Source organism: Caretta caretta, chromosome 15 (assembly GCF_965140235.1).
Source record: "Caretta caretta isolate rCarCar2 chromosome 15, rCarCar1.hap1, whole genome shotgun sequence".
Classification (NCBI taxonomy): Eukaryota; Metazoa; Chordata; order Testudines; family Cheloniidae; genus Caretta; species Caretta caretta.
The window spans coordinates 11,542,468-11,567,164 of record NC_134220.1 but is presented as its reverse complement, the minus strand read 5'-3'; the positions used below and the strand labels follow the sequence as shown (position 1 = coordinate 11,567,164).

General features: G+C 44.7%; 2 protein-coding genes and 1 long non-coding RNA gene across 5 annotated transcripts in view; 1 reads left to right on the top strand and 2 right to left on the bottom strand.

The window, feature by feature from the left end:
• The window catches only part of EIF4ENIF1 (eukaryotic translation initiation factor 4E nuclear import factor 1), a 35,132-nt gene extending 33,948 nt beyond the window's left edge, over positions 1-1,184 (top strand). For all 3 annotated transcript variants that reach the window (XM_048821098.2, XM_048821099.2, XM_048821096.2), the window contains one exon: positions 252-1,184. In XM_048821098.2, the coding sequence (XP_048677055.2) occupies positions 252-493 (242 nt within the window). In that variant the 3' untranslated portion in view covers positions 494-1,184. The remainder of the gene's footprint in view (positions 1-251) is intronic.
• A 3,661-nt stretch (positions 1,185-4,845) lies between these two features.
• Positions 4,846-12,039, bottom strand: DRG1 (developmentally regulated GTP binding protein 1). Its single transcript, XM_048821100.2, has 9 exons — positions 11,886-12,039; positions 11,409-11,532; positions 10,435-10,610; positions 9,259-9,328; positions 7,910-8,079; positions 7,324-7,454; positions 6,932-7,099; positions 6,400-6,522; positions 4,846-4,960 (listed from the first exon to the last, which is right to left on the bottom strand). Exons 1-9 carry the CDS (start codon positions 11,925-11,927, stop codon positions 4,861-4,863), a joined length of 1,104 nt encoding a protein of 367 aa, XP_048677057.1. The 5' UTR covers positions 11,928-12,039; the 3' UTR covers positions 4,846-4,860.
• A 291-nt stretch (positions 12,040-12,330) lies between these two features.
• Positions 12,331-24,697, bottom strand: part of LOC125623145 (uncharacterized) — a 15,276-nt gene continuing 2,909 nt past the window's right edge. Inside the window, exons 2-4 of the long non-coding RNA XR_012665191.1 lie at positions 23,618-23,708; positions 15,168-15,304; positions 12,331-12,534 (exon numbers count right to left, since the gene is read on the bottom strand). This is a non-coding gene — a long non-coding RNA (uncharacterized LOC125623145). The remainder of the gene's footprint in view (positions 12,535-15,167; positions 15,305-23,617; positions 23,709-24,697) is intronic.

Genomic DNA, 24,697 nt, shown 5'->3' with positions numbered 1-24,697 from the left:
ATCTGGATGTGGTTTCCTCTAGTCGTAAATGTACTAATTTGAGTTGCTGCTGCTGCACAGTGGCATCAGTATGATCAACATGCAGTTATTAGGCTAGGTAAATACTGAACTCCATAGTAGCTCACATTTGCCCTGTCCAGTTTCCATATTAGCTGTTCATTCACAATTCCTCTTAGGACCAAAAAAGGGGTTTCCTGGCCTTAACTCTCTACCTTTCTCTCCCTCCTCCCCCCTTCTCCTACCTCTAATAGTTCTCCACTCTCCAGCTTCTGGAGCACAGGGATCTGCTGTTGGTGTGCAAACCACGCCTCAGAATGTGCCATCTCGGACTGGACTGCCTCATGTACACTCACAGCTTGACCATCACACCAGCCAGAGAAGTGGTTCTCCTATTGGCCTTGCAAAATGGTTTGGTTCAGATGTTTTGCAGCAGCCCCTCCCTTCCATGCCATCCAAAGTCATCAGTGTAGATGAACTGGAATATCGGCAGTGAGCAGTGACCTCTAGGAGGCTGGGTAGCTGTTTCTTTAGACTGGAAAAAGAGTCCTGATAGTATACATTGTGCTTCACCTGTTTGTTTTGGGGCTTTTATTTTTAGCACTCTGTGCAGAACTTCTTTTCAAGAGACTAAAGCACATGGCACCTGTCCTGGTCTCCATGTCTGGGTCAAGACTGAAGGATCCATATGGCTTGAACCATGAAGCCTGAAGACATTTAGATGCAATACAAAGCCAGTTTAATCCTGGAAATGTCTATTTTTTGTTTTTGTAAAATATGTGAATGAAGTGCTGATAACCTCTGGTGTAGAGGGAGCAGCTAAGGGTTCCTCCTGCAGAAAATTAAATGTATAGACCCTTGTGTACAAACTTGTGTATAAACAATCTTTTGTATATATACCTAGGATAGCTTTTTTGAACCTATACAGCTGTACATAAGAGTAGCTGATAAGTTGAGCTTTAGTTGTGCCTATGGTTTGGATCGCTCCATTGTACATGTGGGACTTTTGTTTAAGATTAAAGTTGCAAATGCCAAGTGTGTGAGTGAACAAGATAAAGCTGATTTCTCTTCTTGCTGTTTCTCTCATGTCTCCCTCTCAGCACATTTCTCCTTGTCTTATGTAATGTGCAGATTCAGTGTAGCTGAAGTTGAAGTAAAAGCCCACAACTTGATCCTTGTACAACAAATGTCTGATTCCTTGTGGTTTTTCCATCAAAATAGTTTCTTGAATAGTTTCTTGAAACTGCTTCAAAGAGGAGACGTGGTGCAGTGAGCCAAAAGGGTCAGTGCTTTAGTCTGCAGCCCAAGACTTTGCACACTGCTCCATATTCAGTCAAGGTAAATGCATACTGTATTGGTTGTCATAGTGCTCACAGCAGGGTTGGCTCTGGTCCTCTTGTTAGCTGCACTATTGTTTTAATTTGGATCTTCCAAAGTTAAAGGTCAACAAATTGAGCCTTTAACTTTCTTCAGCGTCTTAGAACCCTTAATTCTTTACATAACCATAGCTACAGTAACTTGTTCTATGCTAATCTCCAGCTCTATTTGTAGAGGGGAGTCCCAGCACCATGTCCCATCTAGCATGCATCCATTGATGCAGTTACTGTGAAATCTGGATGGTTTTTTCTTCTGCTTTCAGGGGTGAGGGTATTCTGAGCCTATTGTGTATATTTTTTAAAAATGGGTTTTTTAAAGCCTGTGCTTCATCAGGTAGTGTATGTACTCCCATCTTTCTACTGCATGATTCCTGCATTCACTTTCTCACTTGGAGTCTAGTACTGTTGCCTTACTTGCTTATCAGACATTGTACCTTTTTTTAAAAGGTGAAAGCAAACTCCAAGTTCTCACCAAGATTTGCTCTTCTCTGAATGCAAAACTAGCAGCAGAAAATCACGACTATTCTATAAACTGCCAGCAAGCTGCAGGAGGTTTCAGATAAGTAGACTTTTGTGCAGAAAAAGCAGGTGGGCACCTTTAATGTGGAATCTATTGGGATCACAACTATTTAGTATAAAGTCTCACTGGTTATTACTCATACTCAACAAGGTCAATGATGTAAAACACAATCACCGCTCATCTTTGTAAAACTTTTCATAAATTTTTAACTTCCCAATAGCATTCTGTAAATAAAAGTCAATTCTACCAGCTTTCTGCCTCAACTGCTCTTAAACAGAACTGTCCCTTCAGATGATAGCTGCCCTTTTGCTGTGACTTGCTTCTTGCCATGTTATTCCATGGGGGTATTAAGCAAAAATACTCTTTTTAAAAAATAGCTGTAAACCAGAACCCTAACTTAAGATTTCCAAATGCAGTAACTAGTTCCTTTGTCATGTTTTTCTGACTGCCTTGTGGTTACACTGTAAATGTAAGTTCTGTGAAAATATCTTGTAACAAGATTATTCATTCTGGTCTGAATAATCCACTGGTCCAGGGACATATAAAAGTGGGCTTCAGGAAGTCAAGTGCCAAAGTTTTCCTTGGTCAACTAGCTCAAGCAAAAACACCTAGGTTGGTCTTTCCAGCTGCCAACTGCTAATATTTTTCCAAACCTCAACTGCTGCAAATTATCTATAGTATGACAAAAGCTAGCTGGAGCTATTGGCTCTGGGGCATGGGGCCCCTGGCAGTTGCCCTGATTGCTACTGTCTAATGCTAGCCCTGGCTTTTACATGCAGAAACAATTGTGGCACAGGTGGGGTGTGGAGTTTTTATAGCATAGGGGTGGGGGCTCAAAGGAAGAGGCTGAGAACCCCTGCTATAGAACACAGAAGGCTACTGAATCCTGCAAAGCACCTTAATCTTTGACTTATAAATGGCTGAACTGGTGCTGTAGTACAGGGTTGTTTCACCAGGCCACCTCTACTTTTTTGGGGGGGAAGAGAAAAGGAGAGAACTTTAAAAAAAAAACCCTTCACTACTGTACTGTGTTGCAAGCCTTAGCCTAGTGATAAAATAAGGAAAGGACTGTAGACTGCCAAAATCCAAAGAACCAATTTCTTCACTTGCTGCAGGTCTTCAGTGGCACTTCAGCAGCAGGTCCTTCACTTGCTCTGGGTCTCTGGCAGCACTGAGGGCTGTACTGCTGAAGACCTGGCCAGACAGGACCATCCTGCAGGCTGGAGTTTGCCTAAACCTTTAACAACCAGTTCTAAACCAGCTTCAAAATTTAACTGGTTCATGCACTCCAGCTCATGACTGACTGTAGGTACTACAACCTTTTTCCAGAGCAGTACAGTAAATTCAAGTAAATACAGCTCATTTGTACAATATAAAAGCTATCACAAACTCCCTTTCTGTGCACTTTTAATGAGGCTTTAGTGTTGGGACAGAGGGGGGTGGTCACTTACTGTAAACAACCTAAATTCAACAGTACACTTAACTGGAGCTAGAATGTTAGTAAATAGTCTTGTACCTATGTAATGCAGCTCCAGACTGAATATGGAAGAGACTAGTAGTCTCATGAATTGCATATGGCATGCTCCTAGTCCTTATCTCAGCCAGGAAGAGAAGCTCCTGTAATATCCTTCCATGCTATAGGCCTTTATGCAGAGGGAACCTTGTATAATTCATTGGCAAATTACTAGTGAAAGTGGTTATCCCAAATGACTTTCTAGCTGGCTGTTCCTGAAGGGATTCTACTACCTTCACCACAACTATTAGCTTACTTTTAGGTATAAAAGTAAAACAGGCTAAAGCTTCCACCAGCATTCATTATCTCTTGATTATCAAGCCAACATACAAGAGTTGAGAGATGTTAAATTTGTATCTCTTGGCTAGTTTTATAGCCAAGGAGCACTCACCACTGATTGTTCTTTAACCAGATTAAGTTTGTTTAGCATTAGGTAAATTCCAGCATGCTTTTGCTTCTAGAAAGGCAGCAGTAACAGGTACTGTAGACCACATGAATATTCTACTTCTACATTGCAAAAGTCAGTTATACTTCTGAGAAGGAAAAAAACTCCTATGACCTTATTGCCTTAGGACAGACAGAAGTATTCCATAATCAAACTTTTTTTTACCCTAAACATTTAATCTTAATAGCAATTTGTAGATCTCCCTAGAGAAACTAGCAAGGCTTTACATCTTAAAAGGGAAATCGACTTTCAGAAGACTCTCCTGTAATATCAAGTAGCAGAACTTCGGAGAAACACTACAGGAATATCCCTGCACCCTGTAATCCAAAATTATCCATTCAATGCTAAACAAAGGGCATCCTGTTACTACCCAAGCAGAACTTAAGTTACCACAAAAGAGCACCAAGAAAGGTAAATTCTTAAGTGGACAAAGTGAAATGTAGACCAATGGCCCTACCAAGCAGCATAATTAAATATTTAATGAGATGATGGTAACATCCCTCAGTCCTCTGTATCATTGAGCAACAGCCAAATATGAGGAATCAGCTGCAGAGCTGCAAGGCATAAACCCTTAAATATTTAAACAAACACCTTTTGTGAAGGCTGGTAGAACCAGGCCTTCCTATTCTGAAAGTAGGGTTCATATGAGTTCTGCATTGGTAAAGAACAATTAGTTTCACTCTTGTATAAATTCCCTTCTTCCTGCCAGAAAGCATACAACTTTCAAAGCTCGCAAGGCTTTATTTTAATCCTTTTACCCTTGTGAAGCATGCAAGTACCCAACACATTAGTTTCACACCATGTCCCCAAAAGAAACTTCTCAGATCTTTATCAGAATTGTGACACTGCCTGACAGTAATCAAACATCCTTCTAGCCTTGGCAGTCTATCACTATAAAGGAAGCAACTGTCAACATAATCTTCCCCCTCCACAGCACTCAAAGCTGAGCATAAGGGAAGAAAGTCACACTGACAAAGTCAGCCCCCATGGCAAGTTAGCAGGAACAATTTTATTTCTTCACAATCTGAATGACATCCTCATCCTCAAGTGTGTGATCTTTGCCAACTTTCTGCGGATTGTGTTTAACAGACGAACCCCAGACCAGTGCACTGAAGGGAAGAGAGAGAAAAAAAATTAACTTACAAGGCATAGCAGTGCCACATAACAAACACCCTGCTTACTGTGACAGGCAGGTGCTATTCTGTATATACAGAAGGTAGCTTTCTAAAAAGATATCATTTGAGCAGGTACTCGTATATGGGCAAAAGGTCTTTGTCTCAACTCCACCTGAAGAGTAGAAGCAGCCACAGATATTATTAAGCAAGCAAAACAAAACAGTCCCTTGTACAGATAAGTAAAGTACCTATCATGCTGTGGATTAGTTATTTTCAGGCTTTTAAACATATATAGTCCCAGGAGAGCATTTTGCAAGTAAGCCAGAAGACAGAATAGCACAGAAACATTAAATCTAACCCTAGAATCATAGTGTTAGAAGCAGTGTTCCCTCTAATTTTTCCCACACGTGCAGAATGAATTATGTGCACCAATATAGAGGTGACGTGTGACATCACCTTCATATTGGTGCACATAAAATTCATGTGGTGGGGATGGGGTCAAAGGAGTTTGGGGGTGTACTCAGGACTGGGGCAGGAGGATTGGGGTGTCGGGGGGAGGTGAGGACTCCAGCTGGGGGTGAAGGAGAGTGCTCCAGGAGTACAGCAGGGGGAAGAGAGAACTCTGCCCAGCAGCACCTTGGCTGTGGAGGAGAGGCACCTCTCCCTGCCACAGCAGCTCCAGAGTTGGGGCTGCAGGATAGGCATCTCCCTGCCATCCACAGCAGGTCCAGGCCGGGCTGGCGCCCCAGCTGGTCCAGGGCTGAGCTGGGGCTGGGGAAGGGTCACCCCCATAGGCATCAACTCTGTGGGTGCTCCAGGGCTGAAGCACCCCCAGAAAAAAAAAAGTTAGCAGGTGCTGCTCAGCAGCAGCACCCACTGGCAGCCAAGCTCCTTCCATCCTGTCCCCACTGATCAACTCCTCCCCCTCCCTCCCACCCACCATGAACAGCTGTTTTGTGGCATGTTGGGAGAGGGGGGGAAGAGGGGAGTGCAACAATGGGGCATGTTTGGGAGAGGAAGCAGGGAAGATGCAGGGCGGGGCCTGGAGTGGAGAGGGGAAAAAAAAAAATCAAGCACCCCCCAACTAGAGGGTAAGTTGGCGCCTATGGGCACCCCTCCCCTGGCAGGTTCCCTGAGCACCTGCATGGCACTGAACAGGCTGCTGCACAGCTTACAGGGAACTTCGGTTAGAAGTGACCACAAGGGTCATGTAGTCTAACCACTGCCAACAGTAACGGAAGACAAATAGAATTCTATTCCAGTCAGGCTAGAAAGTCAAGTCCTGCAGTTTCCTCAAGTTATAAATATACTGGGGGGAAATAAGTAAAAAAAACTTGGCCCAGTGTATACCACTGGAAAGACAATGCGGGGGGGGGGGGGGTGGTTACTGCATTTCTGGCATATGGTAACAGTCTTTTGCAGACAGTACTTACTACTTAAATTCTTTAATAAGATTTTTGTGAATCTTCATACAAAAATCCTCCACTGTGGTTCTGGAGTCAGGAAGCACCACAGGAGAAGTGTAGTCTGGTAACTGTCCTTTAGGTTTGGTGTAGCTGCAATACAGAGTGACATATCAGCCAATAACAAGCACTACCTCCCTTCCCCCCACTCTCAATCTTCCTTTTAACACAGCAGGGTCTTGTTTCCACACCACCCTAAATCACATCTTGAACAATTATTCTTGAGACTGTAGTGGGAGTCCTGATTTTTTGTAAGTTATCCTTTCACAGCATCTCTTTCATCCTCCTACTAGGAAGTAAGGCAACACAGATCCCAAAGCCGAGGAAACAGCTCTTGTCTGTTATCCCTATTGTACAGCAGACAAACCGCATGGCTTCTGATTTACTTATCAAATAAAACAGATTTTTGATGACAACGTTCTGTACCTGCTTGCAAGAAGCCATTATATCTAGAATGGATGAATGAGGACTCCCAGCTAATCCAGCAGCCATGAGAACTCACATTCGCACCAGCCTCAGGTAGTCCCAAATTCTCTCCAACAGATCATCAAAATTCCAGCGGTGGTGAGCAGAGATTGGTACACAATGTGGCACTTTGTAAATGATATCCAGTTCTTCAATGGATATCTGGTCAATTTTATTCAGCACATAAATACATGGGATATAAACTCTGCAAAGAGAAGGAAACAGTGGTATGAGGATGTCAGCAACACCCAAAATTACTTCCTTCTACTCTCATAAGAAAAACTATCTGAGAGTGGGTATGAAACAAGGACTAGTGAAACTGCAATCAATATCTTGGCTTGTATTGGAAATAGACTTTGTAGAATAGCTTTTTTGTAATTTAAATGTAGGCATGCTACCCAGCAGGATTTCCATGCCCTGACACAGTACCTGTTTCCTTCAACAACGTCGATTAAGTCATCAGCAGTGGCATCGCTGCGCAGTGTGACATCAGCATTATGAATTTTATACTCTGCTAAGATGCTCTTCACTGTTTCAGCATCTAGCTCGCTCTGAGGGCACTGTAACAGACACAAGTTAGACAGGGAATGGAGGAGTTTACATTCCGTCAGCTATTACAATTACTGATGCCAACACCTAGCACAAAGTGCCTACTAACCAGAAATAATTAATATATTGCACATCACTGGAGCGGATGCTTTTGGCATAGATGGGTTCTGGCCAGTGGAGAGGAACCTCAATTCACAGTAGTATCTTATTGATCCCACTTGTCCCACTAATGGCTGTAGTAAGATGTTTTCAGAAGCAGCACTTCCATTCACTTAGTTACAACAAGTACTGCCTCCAAAAAGGTCATTGCTGCAAGAACAGGCACCCAAGATGCAGAAGAAAGACCCTTTCCTAATCACAGAACCAGTGCCTCCAGATTCTCCATTCATGGCAAAAGCATCTTCCTAGAATCAAGCAGCTTTCTGAATCCCTCATCGTAACAGCCTGTTGCAATTTCCATACTTACAGTAGCTGTGAGGTTGATGCCACCTTTATCTTTCTTCTTATAACCAATGTTGGGGGGCTTGCTGTTCAGCCGTATTCCAAAGCCCTCGAGTTCATTCTCAATTATCTTTTTGTGTCCCAGTGGTTTCAGTACATCCAGAACAATCAGAATTAGGTTACAGGTTCGAGCAACTGAGGATCAGAAAATAAAGTTTCTCAAAAGGGTAAATAAACACACCCTTTCAAATACCAGTAGAACAAACAAACAAACAAAAATCCATCAAAGTTGGTGACAAGATGAGATACCATCAGTGGGCTGAACCCTACCTAGGTTGGTAGCAACTACAATTTAGTTACCCTCTGAACTTTGTTCAGAGGTCTACAAGAGCTGAATTTCTAGTCTCAGTCTATTTTCTGGTGTTTACGTCACATAAAAATGGCAATCTTATAGTTCAGAGATTTTAAGGTCAAAAGGGACCATTAAATCATCTAGTCTGAACTTAAACCTACCTAGTTAATACCCTGGATAGCACACTGAAAGGCCAATGATTGAATGGCCCTGGAGAATTAATTATCTTTTTACCTCTAGAAGTAATAATTGAAGTCAGCTGGGGAAGCAATGTGGGGAACACTTACTCCCACTATCCGAGCTGTACTTCCAGTTTAACAGAGAACTTCAATCTTCAGTGCCATTACACTGGCACGTTGGGTGAGCAATAAGTTATTTCATGGCTGAATTTAAGACGAGGCATGATGAAGTTAGTGAAACCCATGAGAACCAATAAGGAATAAGTCATGTCACATTTTTAAAGCATCACTATATTTTCTGGCCTATAATCTATTTGGTTTTCCGTTACCAGTCTTTTAAGTGTTGGTCAAATAATGTCACCTAATGCAGATGTTTGATTCTTTAGGTCAGAGTCTAAGTGGCTGAAATAACCCTGATGTCTATGTTTTGATACCACAATAATAGGCATAGGAAACAAGTGAGAGAGAGAGAAATTAAAAACAGCCTTGTTTAATGTGAAATTGTGTCGGACTCTGAAGCATTAGTGCACTTCAGGGCAGAAGCCATGATGACACAAAACATCTCAGCACTAGGAAAAGCCCAACCTTCAGGCAATCTAGCCATGCAAGTGGAAAATAGCTACGCCTCCACTGACTACAAATTAAATAACTCATTTCATCATAAAAAGAAACCAATGCTTCCACAGCATTAGAAATACTGACAGCACATATCAGGAGTTCCAGGGCCCAGAAAGCCATCTCAGACCCATACAACAATCACTCTGAAACCTGGCCTTTCCACCAGCATGAAAGATAATGGATAAATTGGCGACTGACTGCTTCCTCCAGCCCTGCAATACTCACCTGCAATGACCTGCCGGCCTCTTCCTTTCCCATCTTTAGCTCCCTCAATAATTCCTGGGAGATCAAGAAGCTGTGTGTTTAGAAGAGAGGAAGGAAATCCATTATGTACAGAATGCCTCTCTTCCCACAAAGGAAGAACTCATCCCATTTCTAATATTAACTGAATCTATTGGCAATCTGAGTAAACAATAATAGACAATTATTTCCCCTTTGAATACTACACATAGCTTTCATAGATTCCAAGGCCAAAAGGAACTATTGAGATCACCTAGTCTGACCTCCTGTGTAACACAGGCCTCATAATAATCCCTAGAGCATAGTTTTTAGAAAAAACATCCAGTCTTGATTTAAAAATTGTCAGTGATGGAGAATCCACCACAATCCTTGGTAAACTGTTCCAATAGTTAATTACTTTCACTGTTAAAAATTTACACCTTATTTCCAGTCTGAATTTGTCTAGCTTCAACTTCCAGCCACTGGATCATGTTATGTCTTTCTCTGATAGAATGAAGAGCCCATTATCAAAAATCTGTTCCCCAAGTAGATACTCGGGCATGGTAATCAAGTCACCCCTTAACCTTCTCTTTGCTAAACTAAATAGATTGACCTCCTTATGTCTATCACTACGTGGAATGTTTTTTAATCCTTTATTCATTCTTGTAGCTCTTCTCTGAACTCTCTACAATTTATCAACATCTTTGCTGAATTGCGGACACCAGAAATGGATGCAATGTTGCAGCAGCAGTCACACCAGTGCCAAACACAGAAGTAAAAGAACCTCTATACGCCTACTTGAGATTTCCCATTTGTCCATCCAAGGATCACATTAGCCCTTTGGGCCACAGCATCACACTGGGAGCTCATGTTCAGCTGATTGATTATCCACCACAACACCCCAAACTTTAATTCCCTTTCTGTACTAGTGGAATGAAACATGGTGATTTGTGTTATATGAAATGAGGAAGAACTCCCCTGCTGTAGGACTTTCCCACTGAAGCACAGTGAGAAGTACTGACAACTGCTTAAAGTTAAAACTCAAAAAAAGGTTTTTAGACGTGTCTTCTCAAAACATTCCCATATACTACTTTACCTCTAACTTATTAACATCAGACTAGATAGTTCAGCTACAGCCAGAGCCAAGCTATACACCCCTCCTTGTGAGCAAAATGTTCTCACCTGTATCTTTGCTCCTTTGTATCTAATGACTCCAGGCACAGTAGTTAGTGTGGTGAACTCATATGCTGCCACTTCAGAATACACACCAGCAAGGTTACTCAGCAGAGTAGATTTCCCCACTGAGGGGAAACCCACAAACCCAATTCGAGCATCACCAGTCTTTGCAACATCAAAACCTACAACATAATAAAAAAAATTAACAAGAAAATTCAAAGGTCCTCTGATGTTGGAGAGGAGGCCCATTAGTATGACGTATACTTTCCAAGGGAAGGAAATGTAGTCCATGTAGCTTTACTATAGAGGCACAGTCTACCTACTCCTCTCAGAATTGATACTCCATATTCACCGATGTACTTAACATGGACTACACTTTCACATTTAAAAATGAGGGCTACTGCAAGGTGCTCCATTAATTGCCAATCTCAGGTCTCTGCTAATGCAGCCCTTTCACTACATCCTCAATAAATCTACATACCAAATACCTAGAGATTAAAGCAATTTCTGTCTGAGGCTCTGTATCTAACAAAGAAAAAAAACCTCACTTGGTTCCTCGCTGTAGCTGCCACCACTATTCTGAGACTATCGGGGACACGCTTTGCAGCAGTGCCACAGTCCAATTTTACAAAAAGGAGGACTTGGGGCACCTTAGAGACTAACCAATTTATCTGAGCATGAGCTTTCGTGAGCTACAGCTCACTGCATCGGATTCAGTCTCTAAGGTGCCACAAGTCCTCCTTTTCTTTTTGCGAATACAGACTAACAAGTCCAATTTTAGTAGCTCGCTGGAGCGGATCCAGTGAGTCTGTCCACCAGCACCGCGGAGCGCCCTCCCAGCGGCCGTGTAGACAAACCCTAGGAGCAAGTTAGGGCACCCAAAAGTCAACAGACGCCCCTTTGGTTCAGCTACCGCCACACACTGCCCCCGGAAACGGGAAGTGACGCCTCTGGAGCGGCGCCCCCGAGGGGCGACCCACCTTCTCCGGGGCCGCCGCCGCCGCCTCCTTTCGGAGTGATGAGCTCCCGCCGCAGCTTGGCCAGGCGAGCCTTCAGCAGCCCCAAGTGGTGAGCCGTTGCCTTGTTCTTCTGCGTCCGGGCCATCTGCGGAAAGTCACAGCGCGACGCTACTGACCCACCGGGGAGGCAGCCGGGGGGAGGCCAGGGCCCGGCACTTTCTGCCCGCGGAGCCCCCCGCACCCTCCAGCCGCCCGAGTAGGCCGGAGAACCCAGGAGCCCTGATCCCCCATCAGCAGCCTGCGGGGCCGTCACCCCGGCGCGGAGCCTGGCCTCCCGCAGGGAGCACCACGGCCTCCCGGGGCCGGGAGGGGGCAGCAGCCGGGCGCAGCGCCCGGCACCGGGAGACCGGCAGCTGGCCTAGCCAGCCGCCTCCGGCCGCTCCCCGGGGAGCCGGCAGATCGGCCCTCCCCGTCAGCGGGTGGGGGGAGGGGAGGTACCTCAGCCTCTATCTCCGCGATCTTGGCCAATGTCCCGCTCATGTTGGCGACGATCCCCGCCCGCTCGGCGACCAGCCACCCCGGCCCCGCTCCTCAGCCCCAGCACTGCGCAGGCGCACAGCCTCGCGGGAGCCTGGCAGCACTCGCGAGATCCCACCGAGTTCCCACAGCAGGCCGAAGGAGCCGGCCACCGCCGGAACATAGCCCCGCCCACTTACGAGCCAAAGCCACGCCCAAAGTCCTACCCACGCTCCGGCAGATAACTCCGCCTCTCCCCAAAGCCACCGCCTCCAGAGGAGAGCCCCGCCCGCACACGAAACTGCGCCCTAGCCCCTCCCTCTCATAAAACCGCCTCTCCAAGCCGAGGAGGACGAGCCTCAAAGTCACAGAGCTAGTGGGTCTGCGGGCGGAGCGCCATAGCGCCCCCTAGGCGTCAGCACCGCCCTCTGCGCCGCGCAGCCTCCCTAGGCCTCACCTAAGCCTCAAGGCGTGGGATGTGGGTAGCTGGCACGCTGCGCTGTCTGCCGTGTGGTTAGAGTGGGCCACCCTAGAGATGCCCTGGCACAACACTGGAGGGAAGCTGTCCCCCCGCCTGCTCCTATCCTTCGCTCAGTCTCCAACCTCCTACTAGGTGCCTTTGCTTGGCAACCTGCACGGGGAGGGGGGAATGGAAACACGCCAGTCAAAGAGCAGCTCCAGTTGCTTCAGAGACATTAAGAGAAAATAAAATATCTTCAAGGGTTTCCTCTTTCCTACCAACTAGGCATGGCTGGAGAGAGGCTGGGGAATCATGATTGCCCACTGCAAGGCAGCGGATGCGCTGCAGAGATTGAACCAGGGATTTCCCAGTGTAACTAAAAGCATAGGCCACTGCAGCTTGAGCTAAAACTCTAGCTGAGGAGAATGTAACAACTCATGTCCTCTGCAGATTACAGGCCCAGTGGGTTACACAACCTTCAATCAGTAGTCAGGTGCCAGAAAATTATGAGTCTGTGGGAAAACATACTCCTATTTCTATTATGGCTGTTTTAGAGTAACAGCCGTGTTAGTCTGTATTCGCAAAAAGAAAAGGAGTACTTGTGGCACCTTAGCGACTAACCAATTTATTTGAGCATGAGCTTTCGTGAGCTACAGCTCACTTCATCGGATGCATACCGTGGAAACTGCAGCAGACTTTATATACACACAGAGAATATGAAACAATACCTCCTCCCACCCCACTGTCCTGCTGGTAACAGCTTATCTAAAGTGATCATCAGGTGGGCCATTTCCAGCACAAATCCAGGTTTTCTCACCCTCCACCCCCCCACACAAATTCACTCTCCTGCTGGTGATAGCCCATCCAAAGTGACAACTCTTTACACAATGTGCATGATAATCAAGTCAGGCTATTTCCTGCACAAATCCAGGTTTTCTCACATCCCCCCCACCCCCATACACACACAAACTCACTCTCCTGCTGGTAATAGCTCATCCAAACTGACCACTCTCCAAGTTTAAATCCAAGTTAAACCAGAACATCTGGGGGGAGGGGGGGTAGGAAAAAACAAGAGGAAACAGGCTACCTTGCATAATGACTTAGCCACTCCCAGTCTCTATTTAAGCCTAAATTAATAGTATCCAATTTGCAAATGAATTCCAATTCAGCAGTTTCTCGCTGGAGTCTGGATTTGAAGTTTTTTTGTTTTAAGATAGCGACCTTCATGTCTGTGATTGCATGAATGTACGTACATTGGTCAAACTGGACAGTCTCTACGTAAAAGAATAAATGGACACAAATCAGATGTCAAGAATTATAACATTCATAAACCAGTCGGACAACACTTCAATCTCTCTGGTCACGCAATCACAGACATGAAGGTCGCTATCTTAAAACAAAAAAACTTCAAATCCAGACTCCAGCGAGAAACTGCTGAATTGGAATTCATTTGCAAATTGGATACTATTAATTTAGGCTTAAATAGAGACTGGGAGTGGCTAAGTCATTATGCAAGGTAGCCTATTTCCTCTTGTTTTTTCCTACCTACCCCCCCCCCAGGTGTTCTGGTTTAACTTGGATTTAAACTTGGAGAGTGGTCAGTTTGGATGAGCTATTACCAGCAGGAGAGTGAGTTTGTGTGTGTATGGGGGTGGGGGGGATGTGAGAAAACCTGGATTTGTGCAGGAAATAGCCCGACTTGATTATCATGCACATTGTGTAAAGAGTTGTCACTTTGGATGGGCTATCACCAGCAGGAGAGTGAATTTGTGTGGGGGGGTGGAGGGTGAGAAAACCTGGATTTGTGCTGGAAATGGCCCACCTGATGATCACTTTAGATAAGCTATTACCAGCAGGACAGTGGGGTGGGAGGAGGTATTGTTTCATATTCTCTGTGTGTATATAAAGTCTGCTGCAGTTTCCACGGTATGCATCCGATGAAGTGAGCTGTAGCTCACAAAAGCTCATGCTCAAATAAATTGGTTAGTCTCTAAGGTGCCACAAGTACTCCTTTTCTTATTATGGCTGTTGTTTGTATTACCATAGCACCTAGGGACCCCACTCTTAGTTCTTCCTCCAGCTGCAATTCCAAGGCAATAAAACTATGACAATTTGTATGAGGAAGATTTCAAGGTTGGATGAGAGAGTTTTTAAATGTCTCACTGAAGCACACAGCAAAATCTTTCTTCATAAAAAGATAACGGTTTTAAAACTACAAAAGGAAGACATCTCCCTCCATATGAGTGACATGGTGGATCTGTAAATCTTATCAGTAAACAAAAAGGTGGACTGTGATGAGCAGTGCAGGCTCTCTGGGCCCTTAAAATAGGCCTTCTTGGCTGCATAACCCTCCCCAGTTTCCCAAATAAATCAAAGCAAATGTTGCATGGAGAAAGGGAGCTTGGACCCTGAGGAATCCCCTTCAGAGCTCAAGGTAAGAGGGCAGGGCAGCTGTAGCTAATATGTATATAAAACAGATCAGGTTGGGTAAATAGTGGCTTCTTGGTCCTATTGGGATCCAGGAAGTGCTAAAGTGATCCTGCTAAACGACCTCTCCCTAGCCTAAGGGGAGGATCCACAGGACCTGGAAGCCAAATGATTCTGGAGGACAACTAATAAAGGAAAAGTTACTATCCCTTAAAGGGGAAGCTCTTTACTATAGATACTTGTTTGGTTTATTGTGTATTGAAAATTTAGTTTCTTAAGCAGTCCAAGGAACTGAGGGCTTTACAAAGAGCGGTTACACTAGCTCTTAAAATAAATTTAAAGTACTACCTAAAAGTGGATTCCCACCCACCTCTTACCTAATAAGTATGTTCTGTGGCTCTTGTGGAGAGGCCTGTGGGTCTCTGATATACCACAAGGACTTAGTGCTGCACAAAAACACAGTCCAAACCTTTGGGTGTCTCCCCACAGCTCTGATCACATGATACTTCCTGTCCTGTTTAAAAAAAAAAGTCAATAACCATCCTGAAAACATGATTACTAAGACTAACATAACAACCAACCCACAGGACCAAATAATTCCTAGTTCTATTACTGGTGTAAAACATACATGTGTAGGTGCTTGTCCAGTTGGTTCTAAACTTAAGGGCACATATTGTATCTGGCTAAAAACTCACCCCTTTGTAGGTTTTGGTTTAATTAACAAAGATACTAACAATAGCTCTGTTTAAGCTTGTTCCTTAGGCTTAGTTGCTCCTAGGGTTCCTACCTCAAAACTGCTTAGCCTAGACCCTCAGAAAGTAACTCATCTCTCTTATGTCCAGGGGAAATAAGGAGCTACCTGCCTCTGAGCTGGCGGAACCCTCCTAAGCCTTTCCCAATAGGATCAACATCTCCAACAGTAACAGAGCATGGTGTTTCAGGCAAGCACCACCAGCCTGCAACATAACCTTTTACAGTGCAACAAGGCTTATTCAAAGCAGACTAATAATGGGTTACACACGGAGTAATATTTTTTCTCTTTAGTGTGATGCCGGCCTACCAGGAAATATATTTGAATAGTTAAATCCAAAGAAGATATTGGAAGACTGACATGAAAATGGACAGGTGTAAGAATGGCAGTTGGGACATCTCGGAAAGTGACTGTTTAAGAAGTAAATAGTTGGGGATTGGGTAGTTGGGAATGGACATATGGAGGCACAGTTGGTATTAGGCCCTTCAGCGCATTGGCTAGAACTGGCGAACTGGAACAGAGCAGTCAAAAATTCAGAGGATACTACTAGAGCACAGAGACAACATAAGGGGGCCCTTGAAAAGGTGAGAGACTGGGAACAGGCAGGGTGGAATGTTAACAGAAAGCTAGATATCGTGTCAAGAGCACAATGTTAGGGACGTGAGGAAAGAAAAAGGGAAGAAGAAACCAATAGAACCTGGGAGAAAATTAGGAGAGAAAGGGTCAGAAAGACACTGAAAAATCCACCTGAAAGTCTGACTGAGCCCCATATTATCTCCCTGCACTGAGGGGCCATGGAGGATGTGAGTTGCTGCTTTACCTGCCTCTTGTCTTACTTTTTTTTTTTTTTTTAATAGAAAAACAAAACTTTTAGCTGAGAAAGTTCTGTTCCCTAAGGCAGTTAGTTCTGATGAATGTAAATGGATTCAGGGTGATATCCCCACTACAGAGGTAATTATGTAACATGATCAACCTCTCAACTCGCCCAGTGCCTAAACATGGGACACAATTAGGGATGAAGACCCAAAATGGGAGACAAAAAATAAACAAGTATCTTTAAGAGTAGTAGAAATTGGATAGTGTAAATAAATTGGTCCCAGGATATGAGAGAGACAAGATGAGGGATAACTTTTACTGGACCAGCTTCAGTTGGTGTAAGGGAAAGCTTTCGAGCTCCACCAAGTTCTTCTTCAGATATAGAGAAGGTAATCAGAGGTCAAAACTAAATACAAGGTGGGACAGATTGAACCTCTTATGCTTAACAATGTCTCTTCCACACACAGAAGTTGGTCCAATAAAAGATATTACCTCACCCACCTTGTCTCTCTCATTGTGTAAAATCTCAACTTCTCTAATCAAACTTTATCAATAATATAAGATAATGAAAGCAAGGTATCACAAGATGGTGTAGGTGGGGAGCAAATTTGTATCTGAAATAACAGATGCTCCTCTGTCAAACAGTTGAGAGGGATTACACGGTGTGGTTTCAGTCATGACTGCTAGAATAAGGAACTGCAAGGCATAAAACCACATATTCAGGTACACAACCACAGCCCATTAGGGTCATGAAAGATTAAGGGGGTGTTGTGGAAAAAAAATCAGAGTGGAAGTTAGATGATCTATTTTCTATTCTCAGCTCTACCATTCACTCACTCTACCATTAACACTCTGTGTGATTTTTGGTCAAGTCACTTCCCCTATCTGTGCCTCAGTTTCACTTGCTGTACAACAAAGATAATGCTTACTTCCCCTGCAGCAGTATTGAGCTTAATTCATTAATGCCTGTATGGCACTTTAGATCCTCAGATGTAAGATATTCAGATACCACAGCAATGAGTAGGATAACACCGATAGGTGATATGTATTATATGCACACAAGTTTTACCAAATCTCTGATTATAAACAATCTTATTCTTAATGGGCCAGAGCCCAAGGTCCTTACGCAGGTAAAACTTTTACAGAAGCCAATTGACATTTTTGAGTAAATTAAGTAAGGATCTTAGGATTTTGGGTAACTGGTGTAAAATGCAATGATGATTGTATGATTATAAAATTAATAATCCTGTAAATGTCTGTAGTCTCTGCCTTATTTATAGTCATATGTAAAACTTATTTTTAAAGGAGCATTTTGTGTTCACTAATTTCTTCAGTTATATGACTGTTTTCTATAACTGCAAAGGCAAACCCTTAATGAAAAAGTAGTTTATTCACAGTGCTGAAAAATATTCCCTTTAACACAAGGACCACTCTGGAAGCTCACAATGGAGTGTTACAGGGTTCTGTAGTGAACCCAACCATTTAGGTAAGTCTTGAGGCACAAGGCCAAAAGTTGTCTGCCTGCTCAGCCCCATAAGAAATGAATGTGTGCCACTGTAGTTACACACTCTGTCATGTCTCTTATTGAGTTTAATCTTTCATGCCAATTTCACTCTGTTAATTATTGATACATTTTCCTACTCAGAAGAGCAGATAATCTTCATTTCTTGACTAGTTAATCTGTAAATGTCAGACATTAAGCACTGTTGCCTACTTACATTACTATCTAACACATTTTATGAAATGGAGAAGATCTATCTAGAGGTAGCTTGGCTGCCCAGGGATGCCCAATTCTTGGTGTGTTCAGCAGTTAGACACTGGATTAGGAGTCAGAACACCTAGATTATATTCTAGGGTGACCAGGTGTCCGGTTTTTGACTGAAACACCCAGTCGAAAAGGGATGCCAGTGACTCCAGACAGCACCACTGACCAGGCTGTTGACTGTCCAGTTGGTGGCACCGTGCAACGGAGCTGGCAGGCTCTCCGATAGCCTCCACACCGTGCAGCTCCCAGGAAGCAGCCAGCATGTCCCCTCTCTGGATCCTACACATAGGGGCAGCCAGTGGGCTCCACATGCTGCCCCCACCCCAAGCGCCTCCCTCACAGCTCCTATTGGCCGGGAACTGCAGCCAATGGGAGCTCCTGGGGCAGTGCCTGTAGATGGGGCAGCATGCAGACCCGCCTGGCTGCACAGGAACTGGAGTGGCGACATGCCGCTGCTTCCGGGAGCTGCCTGAGGTAAGTGCCACCCAGAGCTTGCACCCCTGCCCCCCTCCTGGGCCCCCACCCCAACTCTGATCCCCCCTCCTGTCCTCTGAACCCCTCAGCTCCAGCCCTGCCCCAGAATCTGCACTCCGCAGCCAGAGCCCTCACACATCCCCTGCATCCCAACCTCTCATCCCTAACCCAGAGCCCCCACTTGCCCTCCAAACCCCTCGATCCAAGCCTGGAGCATCCTCCTGCACACCAAACCCCTCATCCCCAGCCCCACCCTAGAGCCTGCACCCGCAGCCAGAGCCTTCACTCCCTCAGCATGCCCCAACTCCTCGCCCCAGCCCTGATCCCCCTCCTGCCCTCTGAACCCCTCAGTCCCAGCCCAGAGCACCCTTCTACACCCCAAACCCCTCATCTCCAGCCCCACCCCAGTCTGCACCCCCAGCCAGAGCCCTCACACATCCCTGTGCCCCAAGCCCCAGCCCAGAGCCTCCTCCTGCACTCTGAACCCCTCATCCCCACCCCAGACCCCACTCCTGCACCCCAAATCCCTCATCCCCAGCCCCACATCAGAGCTCATACCCCCAGCTGGAGCCCTCACCCCCCAACCCCCTGCCCCAGCCCGGAGCCAGCTCCCGCACCCTGAACCTAGGGTGACCAGATGTCCTGATTTTATAGGGACAGTCCCGATATTCAGGGCTCTTTCTTATATAGGCATCTATTATCCCCACCCCCGTCTCAATTTTTCACCCTTGCAATCTGGTCACCCTACCTGAACCCCTCATTTCTGGCCCCACCCCAGAACCTGCACACCCAGCCAGAGCCCGTACCTCCTCCCACACCTCAACCCCCTGCCTCTTCCCAGAGCCCCCTCCCATGCTCCGAACCCCTTGGCTCTACCTGCCAGCCCGGAGCCCCTCCTGCACCCCAAACCCCCAGCCAGAGCCCTCACCCCCTCTCGCATCCCAACCCACTGCCTCAGCCTGGAGCCCCCTCCCACACTCTGAACTCCTCATTTCTGAATGAGGGTGGGGAGAGTGAGCAATGGGGTGCAGGGGGATGGAGTGAGCAGGGGCAAGGCCTCGGGAGGCGGGGCAGGGCAAGTAGAAAGTTGGCAATCCTATTATATTCCCATCTCTGCTACAGGATTCCTGTTTTTAAATCTGGTCACTCTGGGACTAAATGAAGAGATCAGATTTAAAAACTGGTTCCTTCCACTCAGGTAACTGAAAATAGAGCCTTTCCACTCTAGACTTTTTGGAAGCACAGAAAGGAGGGATAAAGTGAGGAAAGAAGGGAAGACGGAACACCGGGAGAAAGAGAATGTTTGTATCTAAGATGGCCACTCATGGTCATGTCAGATCAGATTTTGGGGCATTTGAGAGTAAAAAGGTTTTGCAATCAATGCTCTAGTGCAGCAGTTCTCAAACTTTAGGACTCCGGGGAGGGGGTGTGGGCTCTGGGAGGGAGTTTGGGTTCAGGATGGGGTGTGAGGTATGGGCTCTGGGAGGCAGTTTGGGTGCAGGAGTGCATGCGGGCTCTGAGCTGGGAGTTTGGGTGCAGGAGGGGGTGCAGGCTCTGGGAGGGAGTTTGGGTGTGGGAGGGGGCTCAGGGCTCGGGCAGGGGGGTGAGGTGCAGGAGGGAGTTTGGGTGCGAGAGGGGGCTCAGGGCTGGGGCAGAGGGGTGGAGTGTGGGAGGGAGTTTGGATGCGGACTCTGTGCTGGGCACGGGGTTGGGGTGCGGGAGGTGGTGAGGGGTGCAGCGCTTGCTTCGGACAGCTCCCAAAAGTGACTAGCACATCCCTCTGGCAGTGGCTCTTAGGCAGGGGGCCAAGGGGTCTCTGCACGCTGCCCCTGCCTGCAGGCACCACGGCCAATGGGAGTTGCAGAGTCAGCACTCAGGCTGGGGACAGCGTGCGGAGACCCCCCCTGCTCCCCTCAGCCCTATGCTGGGACATGCTGGGCGCTTCCAGGAACGGCGCGGAACCAGGTTCCCTATTCCACCCTCTCCCTCCCAGCACCTCCTTCACGCTGGAATGTTCCCCAGTGTGAACGAGGCACTGGGAGAGAGGGGAAGGAGTTGATCAGTGGTGCCCATGGACCCCCTGGAGTACCCTTGGGGACCCCAGTTTGAGAAATACTGCTATAAGAAATTTCTATAAGCACCAACATGACTATACATCACTAAAATACATGTCCCAGCAATCTACCTGTCACACATTCACATTAATTTCTGGATACAAAATAAGTAAAATTAAGATTGACAATAAGACACCCACCATTAAGAATACAGGACTTTGAATCCAGGAAAACAAAGTTCTAAGAATATTAATACATTCAAATACCCTCTTTTCAACAAAAGTATTAAGTTTTTCAAACTTCTTTAAGAAAGACCTAATCAGACACTTATTCCTTCCCTTTACCTTAGGAAGCATAATAGGACTGATAAAATTAATGTTTTCCATTCTTATTTTTATTCCATATAGTCCAAATTCTCTGGAATCCAGAAAATGTAGAACCAATTTATCTGTATTACAGTAGCATCTAGAGATTCAACCAAGAAGCAGGGAAGGAAGGAACCAAATTCCAGAGGAGTGTATAGAGTTTAATAAGGAGACCAAAATCAGCCAGCTAAGAAACATGTGCAGTGAAAGCAAGGGCAGGGGATAAATGGAAGATATGGAAAAGAGCAAAAGTAGACAAGCAATTAACATTTTTCAAAAGAACTTTTACCACATTAAAGACAACTAAAATACCTACATATACTCCCAGTTACTTTTCAAGAATAAGGGTCATACTGGGTCAGACCAAAGGTCCATCTAGTCCAGTATCTCATCTTCGGACAGTGGGAAATGCCAGGTGTTTTAGAGGGAATGAACAGAACAGGTAATCCATGTAAACAATTGCTAAAGTTGTCACAGAAATGTTATGCCCTCTTGAATGGGAAGAACTGTTCACATGCTTGTGAATAAGAGGGCTGGTATACCACCAACCACCATCAGTATTAAGATGCAATCCACAATACCACAGAACTTGAGAACCCTTGCTCTTTGGATCAGCATTCCCATGGGATGCCTCCCTGTCAAAAAATAATGAACTCACAGTAACCTCTAAAACTAGGCTGTTAGGGGCCAAGGATTCTCTTAGTTCTCTTTGTGCAGTTCCTAGCACAGTGGGGTCCTGGTGCCACGGTAATACAAATAAAGTGACAATCAGCCTAATAAGTAGGGCCCTACCAAATTCAGGGGCCATTTTGGTCAATTTCATGGTCATAGGATTTAAAAAATCATAAATTTAATGATTTCACCTCTTTAAATCTGAAATTTCACAGTGTTGTAATTGTAGGGGTCCTGACCCAAAAAGGAGCTGTGCAAGGGACACAAAGTTATTGTGGGGGGGGGTTGCGGTACTGCTACCCTTACTTCTGCACTGTTGCTGGTGGCTGCGCAGTCTTCGGAGCTGGGCAGCTGGAGAGCGGCGGCTGCTGGCTGTGAGCACAGTTCGGAAGGCAGAGCCACCGCAAGCAGCAGCGCAGAAGTAAGGATGGCCTGGTATTGCCAAACTTACTTCTGTGCCGTTGCTGGTGGGGTGCTGCCTTCAGAGCTGGGCATCCTGCCAACCGCTACTGCTCTCCAGCCGCCCAGCTCTGAAGGAAGCGCAGAAGTAAGTGTGGCAATACCGTGACCCCCCTAAAATAACCTTGTGACCCCCCCTGCATCTCCCTTTTGGGTCAGGACCCCCAATTTGAGAAACACTGGTCTCCCCCGTGAAATCTGTATAGTAGAGGGTAAAAGCTCCAGATTTTACACAAAAGACCAGATTTCATGGGGGAAGATCAGACTTCACAGTCGGTGACATGTTTTTCATGGCCATGAATTTGGTAGGGCCCTACTAATAAGTAATGAATGCTGAATTCATTGCCCATTAGAACAGTGGTATTTGACAGGAGTTAAATTCACTGAAAACTCAGGAAAGATATAATGAGTTACTAAAAGTGAAAATATGTCACCATATAGTAAACTAAATACTTACTATATAGTTCAGTGAAACAGAATTAAAAAGTAAACAAGTCACATGACTACTCATTATTATAAATTACTCAATTGTCTGTTAGGGATTACTCCACTAACATGTTGTAATCCATGTGGAACAATGTCCAACTAACTAACTTAAAGGTTATCATAACTGAATCAACCTCACAAGGTGCAGAGCATTCTCAAAAGCCATGAAAGTTGAGGATGCACAACTCTTTGAGAGGATTAAGCCCTTCGTCACCCAGCAGGACCCAATTCTACCCGCCTTATTTACATTAGTGGGTCCCATTGATTTTAATGGGTACACCTGTGTGAGTAAAGTGACCAGGAATTGGGCCACTGGGAAATGTGCTAAGACTATATTTATTATTAAAAAGCTAATAAAACTCCTGTGTGCTACAATTCAAATAGAAGATATAGCGCTTGATTGGGGACTGGGCACCTAAAGAGAAAAAATCATCAAAAAAAGATGTGGGGACAACATAGGAGCAGGAAGAGAGCAACAGAGAAAAGCTGGATAAAGTGGATGAGAAGAATTTTTTCTGCTGACAAAAAGATATTGAACAAAAAATAAATAACATAATCAAGAAAGAGAGATTTAGGGAGAACATGACAGAGAAAGGTTTCAGAGTAGCAGCCGTGTTAGTCTGTATGCGCAAAAAGAAAAGGAGTACTTGTGGCACCTTAGAGACTAACCAATTTATTTGAGCAAAAGCTTTTGTGAGCTATAGCTCACTTCATCGGATGAGCTGTAGCTCATGAAAGCTTATTTTTTCTTTTCTTTTTTCTTTTTCTTATTTTTTCCACAAATACTCCTTTTCTTTTAAATGGACTGAGAGATCAACCTGGAAAAGCAAGTGAACTCCCTGCACTGAAGGTGGGTGTGAACCCTTTAAATATAAAACTAGTTATTTGTACTCCAATTAGTACATTATCACCAAACCAGTAATTTGCTGGTTCTGATGAAGGTAAACAAGTTACAGGATGATAATACTTCAAATAAGGTACTTACACGATGTGGTGTGGGGAGGTAGATTGCAGCCACCACTTCAAGAATAAAGGACTCAGTCTTCCAAGTCTCAGGTCAATAATGCTCAACTTGTCTTAAATATAAATTTTAAGAAATGGAGTTAAATTCTATCAAACATGCCTTATTCAACAGCTAATTTGCTACAATCTAATAGTACATATTGCATCTTAAATGAGGTAGCCTGAAATATATTTAACCTTCCAATGTTGATACAATAAATCTGTCATGGCCAGACACTGTAGTCTCGTATGAACTCTTATAAATATTAAAAATACATAGAAAGCAATGTAAATGGGTCAAGTATCTATTCTACTGTGAGTGGTGAATCCTTTTAATTAAAAGCATATTTATCTAATAAATAAGTGCAAAGCTCACAAAAACAAGTAATGTATGGAGCATTTGTTAACTGATTTAAGTATTAATCATCTATCGATAGCAATATTCTTTTTCTCTCCCCCCACCACCCTCTGAATCTTCAGTCTTTGGGTTTATTCTGGTTTAAACAGCAAGAAAGCAGCTTTGTGGATGATATGCCTTTAATAAAGGGAATAAAATATTGGATTCAGAAAGCTCCAAGACAGTTGGGAAATGACAGTTGATCAGATGGAGGATTGGGTGGGGGGACTATAAGGTAGGGAGGGGAAGGTTGATGGCTTGTGATTGTATATGTTTATGTTTGGGACAGAACAAGCTTGGGATAAAGTTAACTTGAGTAGCAATTAAGTGATCAAGTTAAATAGAGATAGAACATGTATGTATTTTAAATCTATATTAGCATTAAGAATAAACTGCTTTACATTTTACATGAGGGTATTTATGAGTGGTGCTTTAACAGCTGGAGAGACCATAAATATATGAAGGCCAAGGTATTAAGAGTGACAGGATGAAAATAAAATAGATTAGATCTCAGCCTTAACACTGCAAGAGTAACCTCTGTCATGTAAAAGAGGTGAAGATACCAGTTAAATTTCTGTGCTGCTCTTGGGATTGCAGAAGGCTGCAGGTGATGATCTTTAAAGTACTCCTTTTCTTTTAAGAGGCAAGATACATTAATTAGAATAT